Source organism: Candida albicans, chromosome R (genome assembly GCF_000182965.3).
Source record: "Candida albicans SC5314 chromosome R, complete sequence".
NCBI lineage: Eukaryota > Fungi > Ascomycota > Pichiomycetes > Serinales > Debaryomycetaceae > Candida > Candida albicans.
In genome coordinates, this window is record NC_032096.1 from 2,168,263 (window position 1) to 2,189,240 (window position 20,978).

The following is a 20,978-nucleotide window of genomic DNA, read 5'->3' on the forward strand; positions in this document are numbered from 1 at the left end:
TTTATAAAAAGTAATATATATATGTTTGAAATTATTGAAAATGAATTCGTAGAAAGTCTTTTCTTCTCTAACAAAACATATTGATAATCAGTTTATTTGCTGCTAAATTATACATTTAATCAGATCAAGTACTATTGCTAAAGCTGATAATTATACAGTTATTAAATCTATTTTTATACCCTATCTTTTCAATTTGTGGCCCTTTTGTCGCTTCTATCTTATTGAACATATCATCAACTTTCATATACACACTATATAATTGCTAGATTTCTCCATTTTTTGATTCTTGGTTCTTGAAATTTCCAGTTCAATGTCAACCCTCTTGATAGTTGGAAAAATCTAACCTCAAGATTTTTCTGAAAAACATTGTTTTCGTCACTTTTGACATTGTTTTCTCTTTTTTCTACGGACATAATGCAAGTTATTCGGAGCGGGGAGGTTTAATGCATTTCCCCGATACGTAAAGAGCAGCCCTAATGCAAATCATACAGACCTCATACATATACCATGCATCTCCAAATAACCACAGAATTGAAAAAGTATCAAATTAACCGAAACTGTGCGGTACACACCTTCAACCTTCTAACAAAATCCCCTTTAGCGTCCGTTTAGTTTTGGTTTTGTGTAATGTTCAAATTTTTTTTGTGTAAAACCTTAATTTGCAATGGTTATGAGAAATTATGCAAGATATAGGACTTTGTACATTGAAATGCAATAAATTTGTATGGTTCTATCGGAGATAAGTCTAGTTTTGAGGCTTACTTAAGCAGGATACATGCATATCATGTGAGAAAGAAAAAAAAATTAATAATAATGCTTTTCTTTCTCTCTTTTTCTTTCCTTGTGTGTATGTTTCTCTCTGATTAAATGATGTAAGAGTTTACACAGTAAAACCCACACCTTTGACTGTATTTAGTCGATTACTCCCTAGAAAAACTCTACATCTTTCTTACAGGAGAATGTCACCTGTATATATCATAAGGTGACATTCCTTAGTCAAAGGCGATGCCCACCACCCTTACTCATTCTTAAGTAAGTTTACTGTGCTTGTACTAGATGCTTTCTAAGCCTGCTACTTCACAACTGCTTTCCAATATCTTGTCATCATGTGACATTAGCTGTTAAGCCTTCGACATTTTATGCTTATGCACACAAAATGCATTTTAGCACGACGTGCATCTAGTACTAATCGAACACTCTCTTTCCCCTGGAACCAAATCTTAAATATATAGTTGATCCTGTATATATGCATCCAAATGCTCAACAATTTTTGAATTGTTGGGTAATTTTGTTAAGGGAGACAAAAAAAATCTTGCAGCCAAAAAAAAAAGAGAAGGAACATTCGATTACTAGAAGAAGAAGAAATAGAAGCATTGATGAACACAAAGGGTGGCAACATAGAAATCGATCCTTATATAACAGAGAGGGGAGAGAAAACAGGTGAAGTAGTGATATTGATGATGACGTTTCGTCACCACATTCAAAAACAGGACACATAATCAATTGCAAAAGTGTTCAGAGACTTCAACATATCTTCAAATATTATTGATATCTGATAAGCAAAAGACAAGATCCCAACAGATATAGATATAGAGGTTACCCTTAGAAGGATATTACGACACTAATTCCAATTGTTCTCAACAATTTTGCATTCAAAAAAAGGGACAATTGTAATATGGGACCATTTTTAATATCACCAATTGATGTAAATGGATAATTTTAAAGGGAGGAGAAAGAATAGACAGGTAGTGAATATAATTACACGTCGAAAAGATAGATACAGATTGTAGGATCCAATTTATGAACCAAATATGAGGGAAGAGAGGGGAGAGGAGGGAACCAGAGCTATTTATATAATAAACTGGATGATCTTTTTGATATTGACTGCAAAAAAAAAAATGAAAAATATACAGAATAATATAATATTCCAATTCCCCCATAGATTGAACATATTATTTTATTCTATTATTTGACTAAGGAGGGAAGTTTATTATCTATTGATTGACGCAATAGTATAGATATTGTAAGAGTTGTGAATAAGTTTGTTTTGATAGTTTGTTTTTTCACGAACAAATATCTACTTCTATTGACAAGATCCCCAGAGCTGGTTAATAATAACTACACAGTAAACTACAATTGATCAATACATAGATTACGCCAAGTAAGTGTAGAAATAATAGAAATAAAATATCATGCAATTTACTATTATTTCTCAACAAAAAAGAGTGTATTGATTATATATTTCTTTTATTTCTGACAATTAAGAAAAAAATCTTTCCTCTCCAGGCAACCAACAAGTACCAAGGAGGAGAAGGAGAAGTGAAAAGATTCACTTGCATTATCAAAATAATAACTATAGAGAAAGAAGAGAATAAGGGGGGAGGAGTAAGATAAAGGGAAGATCCTTAAAATCAAATAACACAGAACTTTAGTTATCATATCTAAAACTAAATACTTTCTCTGAATCCATTACCTCGGTATAAGTATTTGTTTTTTCTCTTTGGCTCCAATATTAAAAACTCTATCCCGAGTAACGAGAAAATGGAATAAATACCAAGTCAACAACTTGAAAATTGGTTAACCATGTTAATAAAACACTCAGTAAGGTTTAGAGTTAATGGTCGTGGTCTTATCATTTCAAATAAATCTAAAGGGGGAGACGATGATGAGGGTGGAGAAGAAGGAGGAGAAGGCGGAGAAGACGAAAAACAAAAACAAATAAAGAGGGGAAACTAGAAGAGATGAGAAATTACCAATCCAAACCACATTTAAGAGTTATTAGGGGAGGAGGTAAGAGGGAAGGACTAATGGAATCGCATCAATATTGTTCAAACCGAGTATTTTAATTAATTAGGTTAAATTAAATTAAATCATTGTAATAAAGCTTTGCACTCGAATCGACTAACAATATATCAATGATAATAGTCCAATTAATAAATTAAACCAGCAAACTAAAAACAGAAATAAAGGAAAAAGAAAGTTATCAAAATTATAGTAGGCTATGTGTATGTTTGTGTGAGTATACTCCTCTCTCTCTCTCTCTCTTAAATCCAATGTCAAGAATAAATTAAATTTAATTTCTTTATCCGAGATAGGAAATAAATTTAACCACAAGATTGAATTAATAAAGATTAATTATATATTATATTATTATACAGCCACGAGAGTATATTTACTTAGTAAGTGTAATATAATAATTCAATTTGGAGGGAGGGGGGGGAGAGAAAGAGTCAAAAATTCAATAATTAATTGTGAGCAAATATATTTATTATAACTTGAGGGATGAATTAACGAATGAATAAAGAAAAGGAATGGGAAAAAAAAACAATTACGTATTTATGTAGAGTTGGTGATTATACTGATGGTTATAGATAGGTTGAGTAGGTTTTAAAATGAGAGCAAAAATAAATGGGTATCAAATGTTTCTGTGTAATGCAAAGATTTTCTTTCTTTTTTTTTAACTTGCCTTACTTGCCTTGGTCATACTAAAAAGAAAAGAAAATATAAAAAATTAAAAGCGTGGCTAAAAATTTCCTTAACCCACACACCCACACTAAATACAATACAATCACAATACATTTAAGTAATTAATTGTATAGTGTAAGATTTCAAAATATATATAAACTTGATCGATGGACCAACAATTTTTTTTTTTGTTATATATAAAATACACAAATTATCCCAAATTTACTCTTTAAACATAACAACAAATATCTTTCCTGTTCCTTTCTTTTTACTCAATTCTTATTTCATTCTTCAGATTTTGATTATTAAGAATTTTATTTGTTATTCCTTTCCCTATTGCCACCCTTACCCTTGTTTGAAAGTCAATTGATATTTTGATTTTTTCCTTTTTTTTTACCCAACAAAGTTTTGAGAAGAAGAAGATTGTCATTAATTTTTTTTTTTGCATTTTCATCAAAACAACAGCAACAGCAAACTTCCTAAGAAAAATTTCAAAACCAATTCAACTTTTTTTTTTTGGGCCAATTCTAATATATCCAACCTGTGATTTAAATTTGTAATTGATAATAATTTGTTGGAGAGAAATTCTACCCTTTGTATCCCTTTTTGCCCTCCTCGTTTTTCACTACCCGACAGCAAGTTTTAAATCATATTTATTTATTTTAAACTTATCCTATTTATCCTATTTATTTATTTATCTAAATAAACCTATAAACACACATATAAACACATTTAATTATGGCTCCTTTGACAATTGCAGTAGGTGAAGCAAAACCTGGTGAAACAGCTCCAAGAAGAAAAGCTGCTCAAAAAGATGGTGCCGTCATGCGACCAACCGATTCTAAAGCCACCACCATGCCAGAATTTATTGATGAATGTTTCAAAAGAAATGGTAATAAAGATGCTATGGCTTGGCGTGATTTGAAAGATGTCATTGTTGAAACTAAACAAATCACCAAAGTTATCGATGGTAAACCAACTAAAGTCAATAAAGATTGGACATATTATGAAATGGGTCCTTATAATTATATCAAATATCCTGAATTGTTGAAATTGGTACAAAATTATTCTAAAGGATTATTAGAACTTGGATTATTACCTGATCAACAATCTAAATTGATGGTTTTTGCCGGTACTTCACATAAATGGATGCAAACATTTTTAGCAGCAAGTTTCCAAGGGATTCCTATTGTTACTGCTTATGATACTTTAGGAGAATCTGGTTTGACTCATTCTTTAGTACAAACTGAATCAGATGCAATTTTCACTGATAATCAATTGTTGTCCCAATTGATTCGTCCATTACAGAAAGCCTCTTCAGTTAAATACATTATTCATGGCGAAGAAATTGATCCTAAAGATGGTAGACAAAATGGTAAATTATATCAAGATGCTAAATCTGCTAAAGAAAAAATTCTAGAAATTAGACCTGACATTAAATTTATTTCTTATGATGAAGTGATTCAATCTGGTGCTAATGCCAAAGATAAACAATCATTACATTATCCAAAACCTGAAGATCCAATTTGTATTATGTACACTTCAGGATCTACTGGTGACCCTAAGGGGGTTGTTATTACCAATTCTAATATTATTGCTGCCATTGGTGGTATTTCTTGTAATGCCGGTAGAGATTTGATTCGTCCAACTGATCGATTAATTGCATTTTTACCATTGGCTCATATTTTTGAATTGGCATTTGAATGTATTACATTTTGGTGGGGGGTTCCATTGGGTTATGCCAACGTTAAAACTTTAACTGAAGCTTCATGTAGAAATTGTCAACCCGATTTGATTGAATTCAAACCAACAGTTATGGTTGGTGTTGCTGCAGTTTGGGAATCGGTTCGTAAAGGAGTTTTATCAAAATTAAAACAAGCTTCTCCCATACAACAAAAAATTTTTTGGGCCGCATTCAAAGCTAAAACCACTTTTAAACATTTTGGTATCCCTGGTGCTGATATGTTTGATGTTGTGTTCAAAAAAGTTAAAAGTGCCACTGGTGGTCAATTACGTTATGTTTTAAATGGTGGTTCACCAATTTCTGTTGATGCTCAAGTTTTCATTAGTACTTTGATTGCTCCAATGTTGTTGGGTTATGGTTTGACCGAAACTTGTGCTAATGCCGCTATTTTGGAACATACTCATTTCCAAATTGGTACTTTGGGTACTTTGGTGGGATCAATTACTGCTAAATTGGTAGATGTGGCTGATGCTGGTTATTATGCTAAAAATAATCAAGGGGAAATTTGGTTGAAAGGTGGTCCCGTGGTTTCAGAATATTATAAGAATGAAAAGGAAACTAAAGAAGCTTTTACTGATGATGGATGGTTTAAAACTGGGGATATTGGTGAATGGACTAGTGATGGTGGATTAAAAATTATTGATCGTAAAAAGAATCTTGTTAAAACTTTGAATGGGGAATATATTGCTTTGGAAAAATTGGAAAGTGTTTATCGTTCAAATCATTTGGTACAAAACTTATGTGTTTACGCAGATCAAAGTAAAGTTAAACCAATTGCGATTGTTTTACCTATTGAAAATAATTTACGACAAATGTTGAAAGAAGAAAAAGTGATTGATAATGCTGAAACTGAAGAATTTGCTCATTTGGTACACGATAAAAAAGTTACTAAAGCGGTTTTAAAACATTTATTGACTACTGGTAAACATCAAGGATTAAAAGGTATTGAATTACTTCAAAATGTTGTATTATCAGATGATGAATGGACTCCACAAAATGGATTTGTTACTTCAGCTCAAAAATTACAAAGAAAGAAGATTTTAGAAAGTTGTAAAAAAGAAGTTCAAGAAGCTTATAAAGAATAAAGTTAAGTAGGTCAAGTTATTAATTGTTGTAGTAAGTTCTGTTTATTTTATTTTATTTTATTTTGTTTCATTTATATAACATCAAGTTTGAATTTCATTAATCAGTATTTATTAAGACCAATCTATATTCCTGTTTGTGATTGAACGAGCCACCGACCAAGGAGAAAAATATTTATCTTTGGCTTGCAAAAAATCTCTCATATCATCCTTCTCTATTTATACAGTTTTGAATACATTTTTAATCTTTGATAAATCCATACCTTCATTCAAACATAATTGTAATAATATTCTTGCTTTTTGTGGGTTTAAATATCCACCAGCTATAGCATTAACAAATGGAACTTTTTTGGTTGCCGGTTTACCATTGTCAGCGGCGTCTTTTATTACTGCTAGTACTTTAGGTAATGAACCAATTGGAACCATCCCATCCATTGATCGTTTACTATAAACAATTGGATAATTAGGATTATTAATTAACAAATCAGATAAATATTGATTAGTTTTATCTGACATACTACCAGCACCCATAGTAGCTAAAATAATCCCCTTGGATTTTAGATCATTAATGACAAATTTAAATATTTCATTATTTAATCCTTGATGAGCATAAATTATTGTTACTTCAGGTAAACAAGGTATAATGTCGTTACCGCCAATAGCAGAAGAAGAAGATGATGATGAAAATAAATCATTTATATGAAACATGGTTAAACCTAAAGGTTTTGCTGGAGGGAAAAAATATCTAATTTCATTATTAACAAAATTTCCCACATAACCTTGACCAATAGATTTGAAAGTATCTAAAGAATTAGCGTTTGATTTGGTGATATAAAATCCAGAACCAATTCTATCATTCAAAGCAATTAAAACTCCACGACCACGACTTTCTCGATTCGAAGCAATGGCTATTGCTTGATATAAATTCATGGGTCCATCAGAAGATATTGCTGTACTTGGTCTCATAGATCCACATAATACAATTGGTTTAAAAGTATTAATGGTTGATTGTAAAAAAAATGCCGTTTCTTCCATGGTATCTGTACCATGAGTAATGACAATCCCATCATAATGTGGTAAATCAAGTTGAATTTTATGATAAAGTTTAAGTAATGAGGAATTATCCATTTCTTTAGAATCAATATTTAATACTTGTTCATATTCTAATTGACAAGTTTGTGATAAATCAGGGATAGTAGAAACTAAATCTTCAATAGTTAAATCAACTTCATATCCTGCAGTTTGATGTGATGATACTCCTTTGGACGCAATTGTTCCACCAGTACCTAAAACTTTGATTGTCGGTAACAACGAAATATCCCCACTAATGTTGTTAGCACCATCAAATGAATTGGCTGATGAAATAGAATGAACTGAATTTGATCGATGATATTTTATTTTAATTGTTGGTAAATGACTAATTTGATCATCATTGAAATTATTACCAGGATGATTAATTTCATCATCAGTGGAAAAATGACTTTCTATTTCTACTTGAGTAGTATGATAATGTTCTGAATCTTCGAGATGATGTTGGTGATGAACAAGGCCATTTTCTTCCGAGATTGCTCCAGCACCTCTTACTTCTCCTGCTGTTGCTCCAAGTTCAAGATTATTTAATGTAAGAATATTTGTAATTGAGGAAGATGATTCTCTTCTTTTTGGTGGTGTCATAGTGGATTGTTATTGAATAATTGTGGGAAAAAAATGAAGAGTGTAGATGAAGAAGACTGATGATATTTAATAACAAGCAATATTTTTTTTTCAGTTTCTTTTTTTGTGACATAATGAAACCATACGGCATTTGTAAACAATAAATGTTAGTTCGATGAGTCAATAAAGTGTGGCCCAAGTGTGGAGATGATTAGCTTAAAGAAAGGATTGATATATTAATAGTAGTTATTGAGCTAAGAAATACTTTTAGATCTTTAGCACCTCTGCTGTCAATTCATTCTAGAAGTTCCATAAAGATGATTGATAAGCTTAACGTCATTTTGAATTTTTAGCAGCACAATAACAAACGCAGAACCTTCTTTTTTTTTTCTCTTCTTGTACACGCCCCAAATCACTTCAAACGCGTATATAAAAAATAATATGTCATAACAAAACTATCTATTTCACATTCACAATACCCCCTATCAATCTATACATAATGCCAATCCATAATGATCCTGAGAATGATAATGAATTAATCAATCAATCTATTCCTGTGACAACCATTGCTAGACTATTCAAAGAATTATCTTTTAAAGATCCCCAGACCAGAATCACCTTGAGTACATTAGAATTGTCATCGGAATATATTAAACTATTCATCAATGAAGCCATTATTCGAGCAAATGAAGAGCGTATAGATGAAGGTGACACATTAGTACAAATAGATGGTATTGATAATGTGACATCCACAGCAAAAAATAATCAAGAGACTCAATATCCTACAATAGATGAGATTGAAGATTCTATGAGAATTGATGATGATGACGATAGTAATAATATTAATATTGGTACTGTTAATGAAGATGATGATGATGAATTGATTGATGATGATTATTTCCAAGATGAATCAGATACACAAAGACAATTACGTCAAGCAATGGATGCTGTGAATGATACAACTCGGAATAATAATCATAACAATAATAGAAATAGGACTACTACTACTACTACTAATAATAATAATAATAATAATAATAATAATAATAATAATAATAACACTGATAATAATCATGCTGATAATATTTTAGATTCAAGACATCTAGCGAAAATTGCTGGGATTTTAACCCTAGATTTTTAGAAATAATGACAACGACAACAACAACAGTAATAATAATAATGTTGTTTATTGAATAATCTAAGTTATATTTATATTATTTAATTCAATTACATTCCAATATCCTAAAGAAAATCTATCACTAATTTTAGCTAATGATATAGGTATGATATCACTTTTCAAATTAACATAAATTGGTAATTTGAACAGGAAATTTTCTGGCAATTTAAATTGAGATTTATTATTTCGAAACTTAATAATTATAGGAATACTACACCAATTTATTCCTTTTTCAATATAATCATCTAAATTCTCTTCAATTTCTTCAATTGATGATGGTGGTTGTTTATACATTGAATCACCTTTCCGAAGTATTAATTCTGATTTTGAAATCGAGGTGTTGGTTGTTAACAATGCCGTTGGAATGGTTTTAACTACATTTGTGCCGGGAGTATTACCACCCAAAGTGAATTCATTTCTAAGAATAGTTAATTTGATTGTGGTTGTAGGTATGGGTGTTGTGGTTATCGCTAGGTTGGTGTTTTCGGTAGTATGTTTGATTTGTAATGAACTAGGAATACTAACATTAATGTGAACTTTGGTTTTCAAGGGGTTAATGAAATGTAAAAGCATTACTTGATGGGTTTTCCAATTTGATTGATCATTTAATATTTTCGACATACTTATAGTTGGTAAATAATCAATGGCATTGAATTTAACGGCAGCTTTATTTACCGTTGGTGGAATATTTTCAATTATTGGTGAAAACACTAAATTATTACAATCTAAACATCTTAATGTTTTTTTAGTAGTCAATTTATTACTCAATGGATATTTCCCTCTTTCAATTTCCTCATGGTCCTCGTCATTATTATACATATTTAGATTTTGTAATTTCAATTGTAATTCGTCAATATTGGTATCAATTTTTGTAGTATCATTTCTGGTTTCTCTTTGTTTTAAAACTCCTTGTTTGATTTCTTGACACAATTTATGGAATGGATCATCCATTTCATCCATAATTATTTTATATAACGGTTTGGGTTTATATATCACTTTGGTTTTAAAACTATATTGACAATAACCACAATTGAATTCAAATGCCTTACCATTATTATCATGATCAAACACTTTAATATTTAAATTCAGGATAGTACATTCAGGACAAATAAAACAATTCTTGATACATTTGGTTAATTTCAAATCATTATTTTTCGTATAATCGGTCAAACAATTACTACAAAATTTATAATCAATTTTGAATGATGTTTGATAAGGAGCTTTAGGATATTGGCATATTGGACAAAAATATAGTTCCAGTAGCGGATATAGGAAATTAGTATCAATTCTATTTAAATCAATGGGGATCTCAGAACAATATATGAATGAATCATTATAAATTCTTGACATTTGACAAAAAGTAAAAAAAAATGAGTGATGGGGTTGTTTTTTTGTGGATATGGAGGAATGGGAGAATATACTTGATTGATTATAGCATTTGCGTAATAGTTAAATTTTCATACCTCGGATTTACTAAAATCAATTTTTTTTTCCTCCTTCCTCTAACAAAACTTTAGTTTTGACAGACACACACACACATGGTATCCGCTAGAGTATTTTTAAAGAGGTGTACTAAAATAAATGTAACCTGCTTCCATTCCAGCTCAAAACCTCTGTGGTTATTATTAGTATTCTTTTGGTAATGGAATTTCATCAGATTATGATGAATGGCGAAAGGGGCTTTTTTCTTCGGCATATCCGTTCCTCCTGATAATGTATGATTGATTATTATGAGAAATAAAAAGAGAATGTCATTTGAAATTGTGGCATACACGTGCGTTCTCGGTTGCAGAACATTATTTGGCCCGTGGTGGTAGCAGCAGCAGTAGCAGTCAACGATCTCTAGCAACAACCATGATGACTACTGCAACTAATTTTCCTCCACTTTTTGAATAATAGAAATAAGCCATAAAATTATAGAACTCACAATTATATAAATAGTTTTCTATAATTCCCATTACTTTCCCCCGAAGTGTTTTAGAATTCTCTTGATTTGGAAAAACTATGGTTCAAACAAATTTAGCGATGTTGGTTCCTTTCTTGATTGCTACTACTTTGGCATTCCCGCAAGTCATTCTTGCCTCTTCATCATATGAACTCCCAAAATTCACTTCTTCGTCCAAATATTTTGGTCAGTCTGATACAGATATCGATGTTTCCAAAGTAAATGTCAGTGATAATTTTGGATTGATAAACAAGTATTCTTGGAAAGACGTTATTGATAGTTTATCTGATAATGAAAAATTATTTTATATTCAAAGACACGGTGAAGGATGGCATAATATTGCTCCACAAAACTTTTCTAGTGCCGATTGGGATTGTTATTGGCAATTACAACCTGGTCGTGATGGTGTTGTTTGGGAAGATGCTGAATTGACTCCTAATGGTGTACAACAAATTGAAAAATTGTCTCATCAGATCCAAACCACCAAAAATTTGCCTTGGCCAGTAAAATATTTTACTAGTCCATTAAGAAGAACTTTACAAACTTGGGAACTAACTTGGAAGGATTTGAAACATGAAACTCCTCTTATCAAAGAGTTGGCTAGAGAAACTTATGGTATTCAAACCGAAAGTAAACGTCACAATAAAACTTACATTCACACTAATTGGCCAATTTTTGAATTTGAAAAAGGGTTCACCGAAGACGATGAACTATGGAAACCTAATAAACGTGAAACTGGTCAACATCGTAAGTATAGGGCAGCAGCTTTATTAACAGGAATCTTTGACCAAACTTCAACCGATGATAAAGTGATTAGTTTGGTTTCTCATTCGGGGTTGATTGGGTCTATTTTGGAAGTTGTTGGTCATCGTGATTATCCTATTGCCACTGGTAGTTTAATCCCAGTGATTATTCATAAAAAGAAAAAGAAGACTATAACTTATGATTTGGATAAACCAGATAAAACTTATGCTGATATTTGTCCTAGTCCACCAGCCCTGATTTCAGGTGCCCCTAGTCACTACAGTACTATTGCTGAATAAATAAGTACTAGATTATGTAGAGTTTTAAATATATAAATTCGAATAGAATTAGCTTTCCTGGGATGTTATTTTTTTTTTCTTTATTTGGGTGGGTAGAAGACTTGCAGCAAACGGTTAAATGTTCTTTGTTAAAGCTGTCATTGTCTTTCTTTTCCCTGGAGGGGGTAATTAATTAATGGAAACTTCGGGAACGGCTCTAATATTCGAATTTTATGACATTGGCCACGTTTGATAACAAGAATGAATAGTATACAAACCATATTAGAGAATTGTTGCTGTTTAAAAACTATCATATGGGCCATTTATAGCAATCTGTTGACACAGTAACCTAGACAACAAAATGGTTTGTAACTTTTTCGCGGAAATGCACATTTTCTGGCCCCGTTTTTAGCTAGAACATATGAAATTTGACTTTGATTATAATTAGGATCTTGAAATGATAGTTTACTATAAGTAGAGGTGAATTTCACCTTAACAAAAAGCCAATCTTATTTGTAGCTTATAGACCCGGCAAGAACTATAACATCACAAATATGCAACAGTTTTTAACTTTGGGTGCACTTTGGACTTTGTTCAATGTCGCTACCACAATTTCGCTTCCAAAATACTCCTCTTCACAAACTTATTTTGCTCAATCTGATCCTAACATTCCTGTTTCTCAAGTAGATGACACGAACAATTTCGGTTTGAAAAGTCAATATTCTTGGGATGACGTTGTTAGCAATTTAGCATCAAATGAAAAATTGTTCTTCTTGCAAAGACATGGTCAAGGATGGCATAATGTGGCACCAAGCAATTTTTCTCGTGTTGACTGGAACTGTTATTGGGCCGAGCAATCAGGCCGTGATGGAGTTGTGTGGGAAGACGCTGAGTTAACTCCTAAAGGTGTTCAACAAATTCAAAACCTTCATCAAAGAATTAAAGATACTCCGGATTTTCCTCAACCAGAGAAATTTTTTGTTAGTCCATTAAGAAGAACTTTACAAACCTGGAATATTACTTGGAATGGATTGCCCCATAAAACTCCTTTGATTAAAGAGTTTGCACGTGAAATTTATGGAATTGATTCTGAAAGTAAACGTCATAATAAAACTTTTATTCATAACTATGTTCCTAGTTTTGAATTTGAATCCGGTTTCACTGAACAAGATGAGAATTGGTCACCAGATAAATCAGAAAGTGATCAACATTGTGACTACCGTGCTGCCGTTTTATTACAAGATATTTTTAATGATTCACCTGATGAAAAAGTTATTAGTGTTGTGTTACACTCAGGTATCATCTATTGTTTGTTAGATGTTGTCGGTCATCGGTACTTTCCCATGGCTACTGGTGGTGCTATTCCGGTAGTAATTGCAATTGAAAACTACAACACTGATTATCCGTTGAATGATGCTTGGGATACTTTCAAAGATTGGTGTCCCAACCCACCAGCTCTGATTTCTGGAACTGCCACATCTACTGCTACAGGGTCAGCTTAGAGAAAGCAAATTAATTTTGTAGGAATAGTTTGTTTTGTTTAGATATTAGGATTGTGTTTTAAAAAAACATCATCAGAAATGGGTGCAACTTTTGTTGCTGTTTTTGTTCCAATAAATGACAATACTACCAAACATTTTTTAAAAGATCTCTTAAAGTTCCTACAAACAAGTCGAGCAACATTAAATATTACTACATTAGCGGAAGAGATACAAATAACGTGAACATCTATAGATGGTAACTAAGTCAGCCTACACTGCCAAAGTGTCGAGGTATTTCAACGGATATTACTGTATGCAGTATTTTTACGTGTCACGACGTAGCAAATCTCAGTGCGTACGTTCAGCAGTTAATTTAAGATAATTTATAATATAGTAATTTTTATGAGATTTCCATTAGTATTCAATTCCTCTGACTCAGGTTGAACCATTATTCATGAATGGTTACACATTTAACTCCTTTTACCAGTGATAATATTCACCTTAAATGCTCTCAAGTATATAGTACTTTCATTTCTCTAATTAAACCTAAATAATATAAAATAATTCTTTTTCTTCTTCTAAATATTTCTCTTAAATAAAGTAGTTTATGTGCAAAATAGAACGGATGTGTGTCCACCAATTCTTATTACACTTACTTTAAGTTTCTGTTACCCTAAAATGTCGTAGGCAATTACTTGCAGTCATTGTGCATCATTTGTAAGATGTTGAGTAATTGTCTAGATGTCGCACTTGACCTGATCAGCCTGTATTCGCGGTAATGTTGGCTGAGTGTGTGACATTACGAAAATTAGTAACAACAACACAATAGAAAATAAATAGCAAATAACCGAAGGCAAAAAAAAAACACATAAAAATACTACACTCTTCTTTTAGTATTTCCAAAGCTAACATATTTAGTGATTTCAATTCCACCATGAGTAGCGATCAATTTGAATTGAGTGACGATACAAAACCAGAAGTACCAAATACTTTCCCCATTGAGGATGAACAACTGCAACAACAGGATGCGTCGAAATCGAGAGATTTCCCCACTGAATCGGCAAAAGAGACCATTATTAATCGATTACGAAACATACCACATGAAGAACTAAAAGAAATATTAACGAATCAGCTTGACTTGGAGATTCAACTAAAACATAGAGAACTAAATATATCTGACAATGAAATTGGCAAAATTGAATCACAAATGTTAATGCTAAGGAAGTTCTTTGACATACCTAATGATAAAAAACTCAACAATGAACCTACTGATTTTACCACAAAATATTTCGACATACTTCAAAAATCGTTAACGTCAACTTATGATAATTTCAAGCAACTACCGGAAGCTCCACCACAACTCAACCCCAGTTATTTGGATGGCAACAAAAGTGGAGCATCACCAGTTTCTCAACCTGTGCATTCATACAGAACAAGATCTACGACATCATCGTTGCGTCCATCGGCGACCTCAATTGCTTCAGGGATCCGGAATCCTAGTTTGGGATGTTTATATCGACGAACAGATGGGGTTGTTGTAAGGTTAACTTGCCCCAATTGTCAAAGAAGTAATTTTTCATCAGCACAAGGCTTTTTAAATCATAGTCGAATAGCACATTCAAAAGAATATACCTCACAAGATGCAGCAGCATTGAAATGTGGTGACATATTGCCCGAGATTAAACAGGATCTTACCGGTGAAGCAAGTATAAAAATGTTAGTGGAGAGGGGACTTGATCCAACTAGAAACTTGAATGTTAATGAGTTTTTGTTCGGAAGAATAAATACTGCAACAACATCTACAGGAGAACAAAATAGTGCCACTGACGGATCGTCTACAATGAACCTTAGTAGTAGTAATGCCCGAAAATTGGAAGGGAAAAGAGATAGTGGCGGTAGTGGTGGTGATAATAACGAGCAACTTACACAACCACAGCCAATTACAACATCACCAACGATAGAACCTCTGAATGAGTTGATGAAAAAACTAATCAAAGAAGGCACAATGAATAAAGAGGAATATGAAAAGCTTTTGAAAGAAACAAAAGAGCCCACCAGTAATTCTCATTTGTTTGATGACGAGACTGAAGAAGTTGGCGATTCAGAAGAATCTAGTTTAAGTACAACTCCGAGCTGTTCAAAACTGGTTAGTTTAAATGATAGGAAGAGAAGACAATCTCGTGGAGGTATTAATATTTCAATATCGAAAGACATGGAAGTGCATGAACCTGAAGAAAAGAAGTTAAAAACATGAGTGAGATGCTTGTTTGATTATATATAGTGTTTTGTTAATTGCAAATGTAAATAATGCTTGTGTAATGTCACTATTTCAGTGCGACGACATTTTTTTTGTAGGCATCTCGACATCTCGATTTTCAATTTTTTTTTTTTCAAGTTAATCCAATTTTTTTTTATTCTATAAGGTCTTTCTTAAAGAAGCTTCTCTTTTTTTTATTGTCATTTACCATAACACACCCCTTCCTAAGGATAATGTCAGGACCAATAATTTGTTCAAAGTTTGATCAGTCGGGGAACTATTTGGCAACCGGTATGGTTGCTCTTGATTCCCATCAAGTCAAAGTTCAATCCATAACCTCATCTCAAGCATCGTTAAATACATCATTCACCTTGGAAAAATCAAACAAATTAGTAAATTTAGCATGGATCCCATCAGATTCAATACAATTGTTAGCTCTTTGTTTATCCAAGGGAAGTATTTTGATATATTCTCCTCAAACAAATGAAATTGTTCTGGAATTGATTAGTTCTGCAAATGTCTCAATTTTGGATTTCCATTACTCAACAACTACTAGAACTGGGTGGTCTTGCGATATAGAAGGAAACGTGTACGAATGGGATTTGAATTCTTATTTGTTAGTTGATTCTTTCAAAGTCAATGAATACATTGAATCTGTTGATTCGATAAATAGAATATCTACAGTAATGTTCAATTCTCAACCGCATTTATTGCTTGGTTCAAACGCAGTCTACCTTTTCAATATTAAACAAAGAGAACTTGTGAAAACTTTCCCAGGTCATATTCAACCAGTAAACTCGATAACAGCTTTAAACAACGACATGTTTTTAACGAGTGCTAAAGGTGACCGATTTGTCAATTTGTATCAACTTGATAAAACTGCCACAAAGGCAGTCTTTTTGGGTCTGTCCTCAGTATCGAGCTTATCAGTTTCTATAAAAGACGACAAGTCAGTTTTGGTGATTATTAATGAAGAAGGTGATATTGAGATTTTCAACAATCCATTAGCAGACGCCAAATCTCAAGTTTCCACTCCTGTACCGAAAAAGAAAAGAAAGCAAGTTGGTGTTTCTTCAAGATCATTCAATGCATCAATTAAATTATCTCGTCCAGAACCAGAAATCAAAAGCCCACAAGATACACATTTATTTATCAATGCTGTTTCCACTGAAGATAACTTGATCACATTCACTTGGTTGGAAAATTCAACTATCCCATTCTTTGACACCCTTAAATGGATTGATGAAACCGGTTCTTTGCTTCTTGAATCAGCCAAAGTATTGCTAAAATCTAAACCAAATTTAAAAGTCACTCAACATTTGACTAACGGTCACGATGTGGCCGCACCAAAACTTTATACTGAAGGGCACACCATTGTGAGTGATGGCAGTAATATCAGAGATTTGGAATTTCAAGACCATCAAGAGGATGAAGAGGACACTGAGGAATCTTTGGCTGAAAAATTAGAGCGATTGGCAATGGATCAAACTTCACAACAAAAATCAAGAAGAAGGAAACTAGAAGAGGCAAGAAGTGGTGTATCTTTATCGATTGTATTAACCCAATCTTTGAAAAATAATGATCAAGCTTTATTAGAAACCGTGTTATCGAATCGTGATCCTATCACTATTCAAAACACAATCAGTAGATTAGACCCTTATTCATGTGTCACATTTTTGGATAAATTGAGTGAGAAGATTCAACGTCAACCAACAAGATTTGATCAAGTGAGTTTTTGGCTCAAATGGATCCTTGTGATTCATGGTCCAACTATGGCTTCTTTGCCAAACTTGAGCATCAAACTATCTAGCTTACGTGCAGTATTAAATAAGAAAGCTGAAGAATTGCCAAGATTATTAGAATTACAAGGTAGATTGAAATTAATGGATGATTCTGCTGCATTGAGAAATGAGTTTAGTGCTGAAGAAATAGCTGAAGATCTTGAAGAACGAAGTGATATTGAATACAATGAAGAAATTGATGATGCAAAGTATGTTGGGGTGATCAGCGACGACGAAAGCATGGATGATGTGGATGACTTTGATGATCTTGACGATGAAGAGGAAGAGGAAGAGGAAGAAGAGGAAGATGGTATTCCTGATGCTGCAAATTTAGATGATAGAGAAGATTCTGATCTTGAATAAGGGATTTTTTTTTCCTTTATAGATAGTAAATATACCTCATATTAATATAAAAATAAATCCTATTAAAGATCTATACTTTGGTCCTAACTATCTTAAAGTTTAGGTGCTCCTTCTAGTCACCATAAAGAAACAACAGCTCTAATACAGTCGCCTCCGTGCATTTCATCGAAAGCAGTGTTGATCTTGTCCAATGGTTCTCTGTGGGTGATGAATTCTTCAACCTTGAGTTTACCATCCAAGTAATCTTCAACTATACCTGGCAATTGAGATCTACCTTTAACACCACCAAAGGCAGCACCTTTCCACACCCTACCGGTAACTAATTGAAATGGTCTGGTAGAGATTTCTTTACCAGCAGCAGCAACCCCAATGATAATAGAAGTACCCCAACCTTTGTGACAAGCTTCTAATGCATTTCTCATGACGTTGACGTTACCAGTACAATCAAAAGTGTAGTCACAACCACCATCGGTCATTTCAATTAATTTATCGACAATGGTAGTCCCCTCTGGCAATTTAGTTGAGTTGACAAAATCAGTGGCACCAAATTGTTTACCCCATTCTTCTTTTTTGTCGTTTATATCAACCAAAATGATCTTGTTGACTTTTCTTTCTTTACAACCTTGGATAACAGATAAACCAACACAACCACCACCAAAGACAGCAACATTATCACCTTCTTGGACATTTGCAGTAATGGTGGCCGCACCGTAACCAGTAGTAATACCACATCCTAACAAACAAGCTTTTTCAAACTCAGCTTTTTCATTAATGGCAACGACAGAAATATCAGCAACAACAGTGTATTGGGAGAAGGTAGAGCAACCCATGAAATGAAGAATTTCTTTACCTTTACATGTGAATCTTGGAGTACCATCTGGCATAACACCCTTACCTTGAGTAGCTCTGATTTTACCACACAAATTAGTTTTTCCAGATTTACAGAATTTACATTCTTTACATTCTGGAGTGTACAAGGCAATAACATGATCACCTGGTTTGACGTTGGTGACACCTTCACCGACACTTTCAACGATACCAGCACCCTCGTGTCCCAAAATGACTGGGAAGGCACCTTCTGGATCAACACCACTTAACGTGTATGCATCAGTGTGACAAACACCACTGTATAAGACTTTGATACGGACTTCATGTGCTTTTGGTGGGGCAACGGTGACATCTTCGATGACCAATGGCTTAGCAGCTTCCCAAGCAACAGCGGCTTTACATGTAATTGGCTAAATTAAGAAAAAAATAATTGTTAGTAATACTTCTAGAAGTAGAAGGAATGACAGGATGGGAAATCATCAGGATAACATTCATAACTACTAGGGTTCTGCCCTTCTATGTCCCAAAAAAGATAAAAGATCAGAAATCCCAATAAAGTATAAAAAAAGTTATCTTTGTTTCCTAGTTTGTCAATTGTGTTTGTTTCAACTTACCTTTCCAACAGTAGATTCAGACATTGTAGTGATATTAATTTATAAATATAATTGATTATAAAAATGAACAAGTAAGAAAGAGAGATTGTAAAATTTCCCCTTTTTTTTTGTTTTCTCGATCTTTCCTTCAAAAGAGTTTCCATCGATTGCTTTTATACCCTTGAGTTAGATTTTTCAACAGCAAAAGAGACAACGCCATCTGAAAGGAAACAATTACTCCATATGGAAAGAATATGCGGCGTAGAATTTGAGAGAAAAAAAAAAGAACGCGGGAAACGAAAGGATATTATTTCCAATTTTAGTGCGGGATAATTAAGAGATAAAGGTTTGTGAATTATTATTGAAATAGATAATAATTGATGTAATCTTGAATGATAAAGACCTATCAGGGTCTCTAATAAGTATGGAATATGTTCATTCGTAGTGTCTGCATTATCAGATCTTAAATTTCAATGAATACAACATAAAAGACGATACCTTTGTTCTGTCCAATCATAAAATTTGCGCCCAAAATAGTTTACCAGATGTTTTATATGTTCATTATTTGCCACCTTCAGATCACAGTTGTAGTCTCTTCTTAATTAGTAATCAATCATCATGCCAAGCATATGTCGTTTCAATTTCTGTTGTGAATTCTTTTTAACACAAAATTATCTATCCTCATCGCTGATTTGATATACAACAAACAAAAAAAAAAAACACCAACAGTTCATCCAATCACGTCTAAATTCCCATTATACATGAATAGTCTATCAATTAAATTCAGAAATCGGCACTGCAACAACTTGCTAATATTTGCGCGAAATAAATCCAAACAGAATGTACGGAAATATATTGATCTGGTCAGCAACGATACGTACTCTAACAAGAGACGACAGAGTTTATTCAAATCTCGAGCGGCATTCAAACTTCAAGAAATAGATAGTAAATACAGAATCTTCACTAAGAGAACAAAAAACATCGTTGATTTGGGGTTTGCACCAGGAGCTTGGACCCAATTTGCAGTTCACCGCCTAGAAGAACAGAATCTATCACACAACATACTTGGTATTGATATCAACTTGGCAACTCCAGTTAAAGGATGTCACTACATGCAAGGTGATATTATGAATAAATCTACTCATGCCAAAATTAGAAATTTTTTTGAAAAGCAAAGGTTACGAGAGACTCAAGACTATCAAACAGATACCAGCAGCGATGAAGAAAAACAACTTGATTTGATTATGAGTGATATGATGGTAGACTGTACAGGAACTGGACTGGCAGATCATATAGGTAACATGGAACTTTGTACGGCAGCGCTATATTTGGCATACCTGGAGTTAAAGCCAGAGAAAGATATGATTTTAAAAGTTTGGCTGGGTCTGGAATTGAAATTATTTGAAACAAGAATGAATATAATGTTTAAAAAAGTCATTCACATAAAGCCTGACGCAAGTAAAGATAGACTGAGCGAGTTGTATATGGTAGGAAGGCGTAAGGTGGACTTGGAAAGCAAGGGTATTACATTTAATGATATCCTCAATGCCACAAACTCAACAGAAAAGGTATCATAAGTGATGGTTA

At 32.9% G+C, this 20,978-nt stretch overlaps 10 protein-coding genes across 10 annotated transcripts, besides 2 other annotated features; 7 read left to right on the top strand and 3 right to left on the bottom strand. All coding sequences in view use genetic code 12, as the record gives it.

The window, feature by feature from the left end:
- Positions 1 to 860: 860 nt before the first annotated feature.
- Positions 861 to 1,196: a long terminal repeat ((titi-Ra) Long terminal repeat (LTR); about 336 bp long, 3 copies per genome).
- Positions 1,197 to 4,203: 3,007 nt separating this feature from the next.
- Positions 4,204 to 6,294, top strand: FAA4 (long-chain fatty acid-CoA ligase; the record flags this gene model as incomplete). The annotated part of the gene is made up of 1 exon (XM_714261.1): positions 4,204 to 6,294. One exon carries the CDS (start codon positions 4,204 to 4,206, stop codon positions 6,292 to 6,294), a length of 2,091 nt encoding a protein of 696 aa, XP_719354.1.
- Positions 6,295 to 6,510: 216 nt separating this feature from the next.
- Positions 6,511 to 7,965, bottom strand: CAALFM_CR10170CA (asparaginase; the record flags this gene model as incomplete). Its single annotated transcript, XM_714262.1, has 1 exon — positions 6,511 to 7,965. The coding sequence occupies one exon, from the start codon at positions 7,963 to 7,965 to the stop codon at positions 6,511 to 6,513; it is 1,455 nt and encodes a 484-aa protein (XP_719355.1).
- Positions 7,966 to 8,443: 478 nt separating this feature from the next.
- Positions 8,444 to 9,085, top strand: CAALFM_CR10180WA (uncharacterized protein; the record flags this gene model as incomplete). The annotated part of the gene is made up of 1 exon (XM_714263.1): positions 8,444 to 9,085. The coding sequence occupies one exon, from the start codon at positions 8,444 to 8,446 to the stop codon at positions 9,083 to 9,085; it is 642 nt and encodes a 213-aa protein (XP_719356.1).
- Positions 9,086 to 9,142: 57 nt separating this feature from the next.
- On the bottom strand, positions 9,143 to 10,471 carry CAALFM_CR10190CA (uncharacterized protein; the record flags this gene model as incomplete). Its single annotated transcript, XM_714264.1, has 1 exon — positions 9,143 to 10,471. The coding sequence occupies one exon, from the start codon at positions 10,469 to 10,471 to the stop codon at positions 9,143 to 9,145; it is 1,329 nt and encodes a 442-aa protein (XP_719357.1).
- A 654-nt stretch (positions 10,472 to 11,125) lies between these two features.
- CAALFM_CR10200WA (uncharacterized protein) lies at positions 11,126 to 12,109 on the top strand (the record flags this gene model as incomplete). Its single annotated transcript, XM_714265.1, has 1 exon — positions 11,126 to 12,109. One exon carries the CDS (start codon positions 11,126 to 11,128, stop codon positions 12,107 to 12,109), a length of 984 nt encoding a protein of 327 aa, XP_719358.1.
- A 533-nt stretch (positions 12,110 to 12,642) lies between these two features.
- Positions 12,643 to 13,590, top strand: PGA12 (Pga12p; the record flags this gene model as incomplete). Its single annotated transcript, XM_714266.1, has 1 exon — positions 12,643 to 13,590. One exon carries the CDS (start codon positions 12,643 to 12,645, stop codon positions 13,588 to 13,590), a length of 948 nt encoding a protein of 315 aa, XP_719359.1.
- Positions 13,591 to 13,898: 308 nt separating this feature from the next.
- Positions 13,899 to 14,368: a long terminal repeat ((eta-Ra) Solo copy of the long terminal repeat (LTR) associated with the transposon Tca11; about 470 bp long, 13 copies per genome).
- A 135-nt stretch (positions 14,369 to 14,503) lies between these two features.
- On the top strand, positions 14,504 to 15,823 carry CAALFM_CR10230WA (uncharacterized protein; the record flags this gene model as incomplete). The annotated part of the gene is made up of 1 exon (XM_714267.1): positions 14,504 to 15,823. The coding sequence occupies one exon, from the start codon at positions 14,504 to 14,506 to the stop codon at positions 15,821 to 15,823; it is 1,320 nt and encodes a 439-aa protein (XP_719360.1).
- Positions 15,824 to 16,059: 236 nt separating this feature from the next.
- Positions 16,060 to 17,970, top strand: UTP5 (Utp5p; the record flags this gene model as incomplete). Its single annotated transcript, XM_714268.2, has 1 exon — positions 16,060 to 17,970. The coding sequence occupies one exon, from the start codon at positions 16,060 to 16,062 to the stop codon at positions 17,968 to 17,970; it is 1,911 nt and encodes a 636-aa protein (XP_719361.2).
- Positions 17,971 to 18,086: 116 nt separating this feature from the next.
- On the bottom strand, positions 18,087 to 19,436 carry FDH3 (bifunctional alcohol dehydrogenase/S-(hydroxymethyl)glutathione dehydrogenase; the record flags this gene model as incomplete). The annotated part of the gene is made up of 2 exons (XM_019475578.1): positions 18,087 to 19,208; positions 19,413 to 19,436. The coding sequence occupies 2 exons, from the start codon at positions 19,434 to 19,436 to the stop codon at positions 18,087 to 18,089; spliced, it is 1,146 nt and encodes a 381-aa protein (XP_019331123.1).
- A 716-nt stretch (positions 19,437 to 20,152) lies between these two features.
- On the top strand, positions 20,153 to 20,968 carry CAALFM_CR10260WA (21S rRNA (uridine2791-2'-O) methyltransferase; the record flags this gene model as incomplete). The annotated part of the gene is made up of 1 exon (XM_714270.1): positions 20,153 to 20,968. One exon carries the CDS (start codon positions 20,153 to 20,155, stop codon positions 20,966 to 20,968), a length of 816 nt encoding a protein of 271 aa, XP_719363.1.
- Between the last annotated feature and the right edge of the window lie 10 nt (positions 20,969 to 20,978).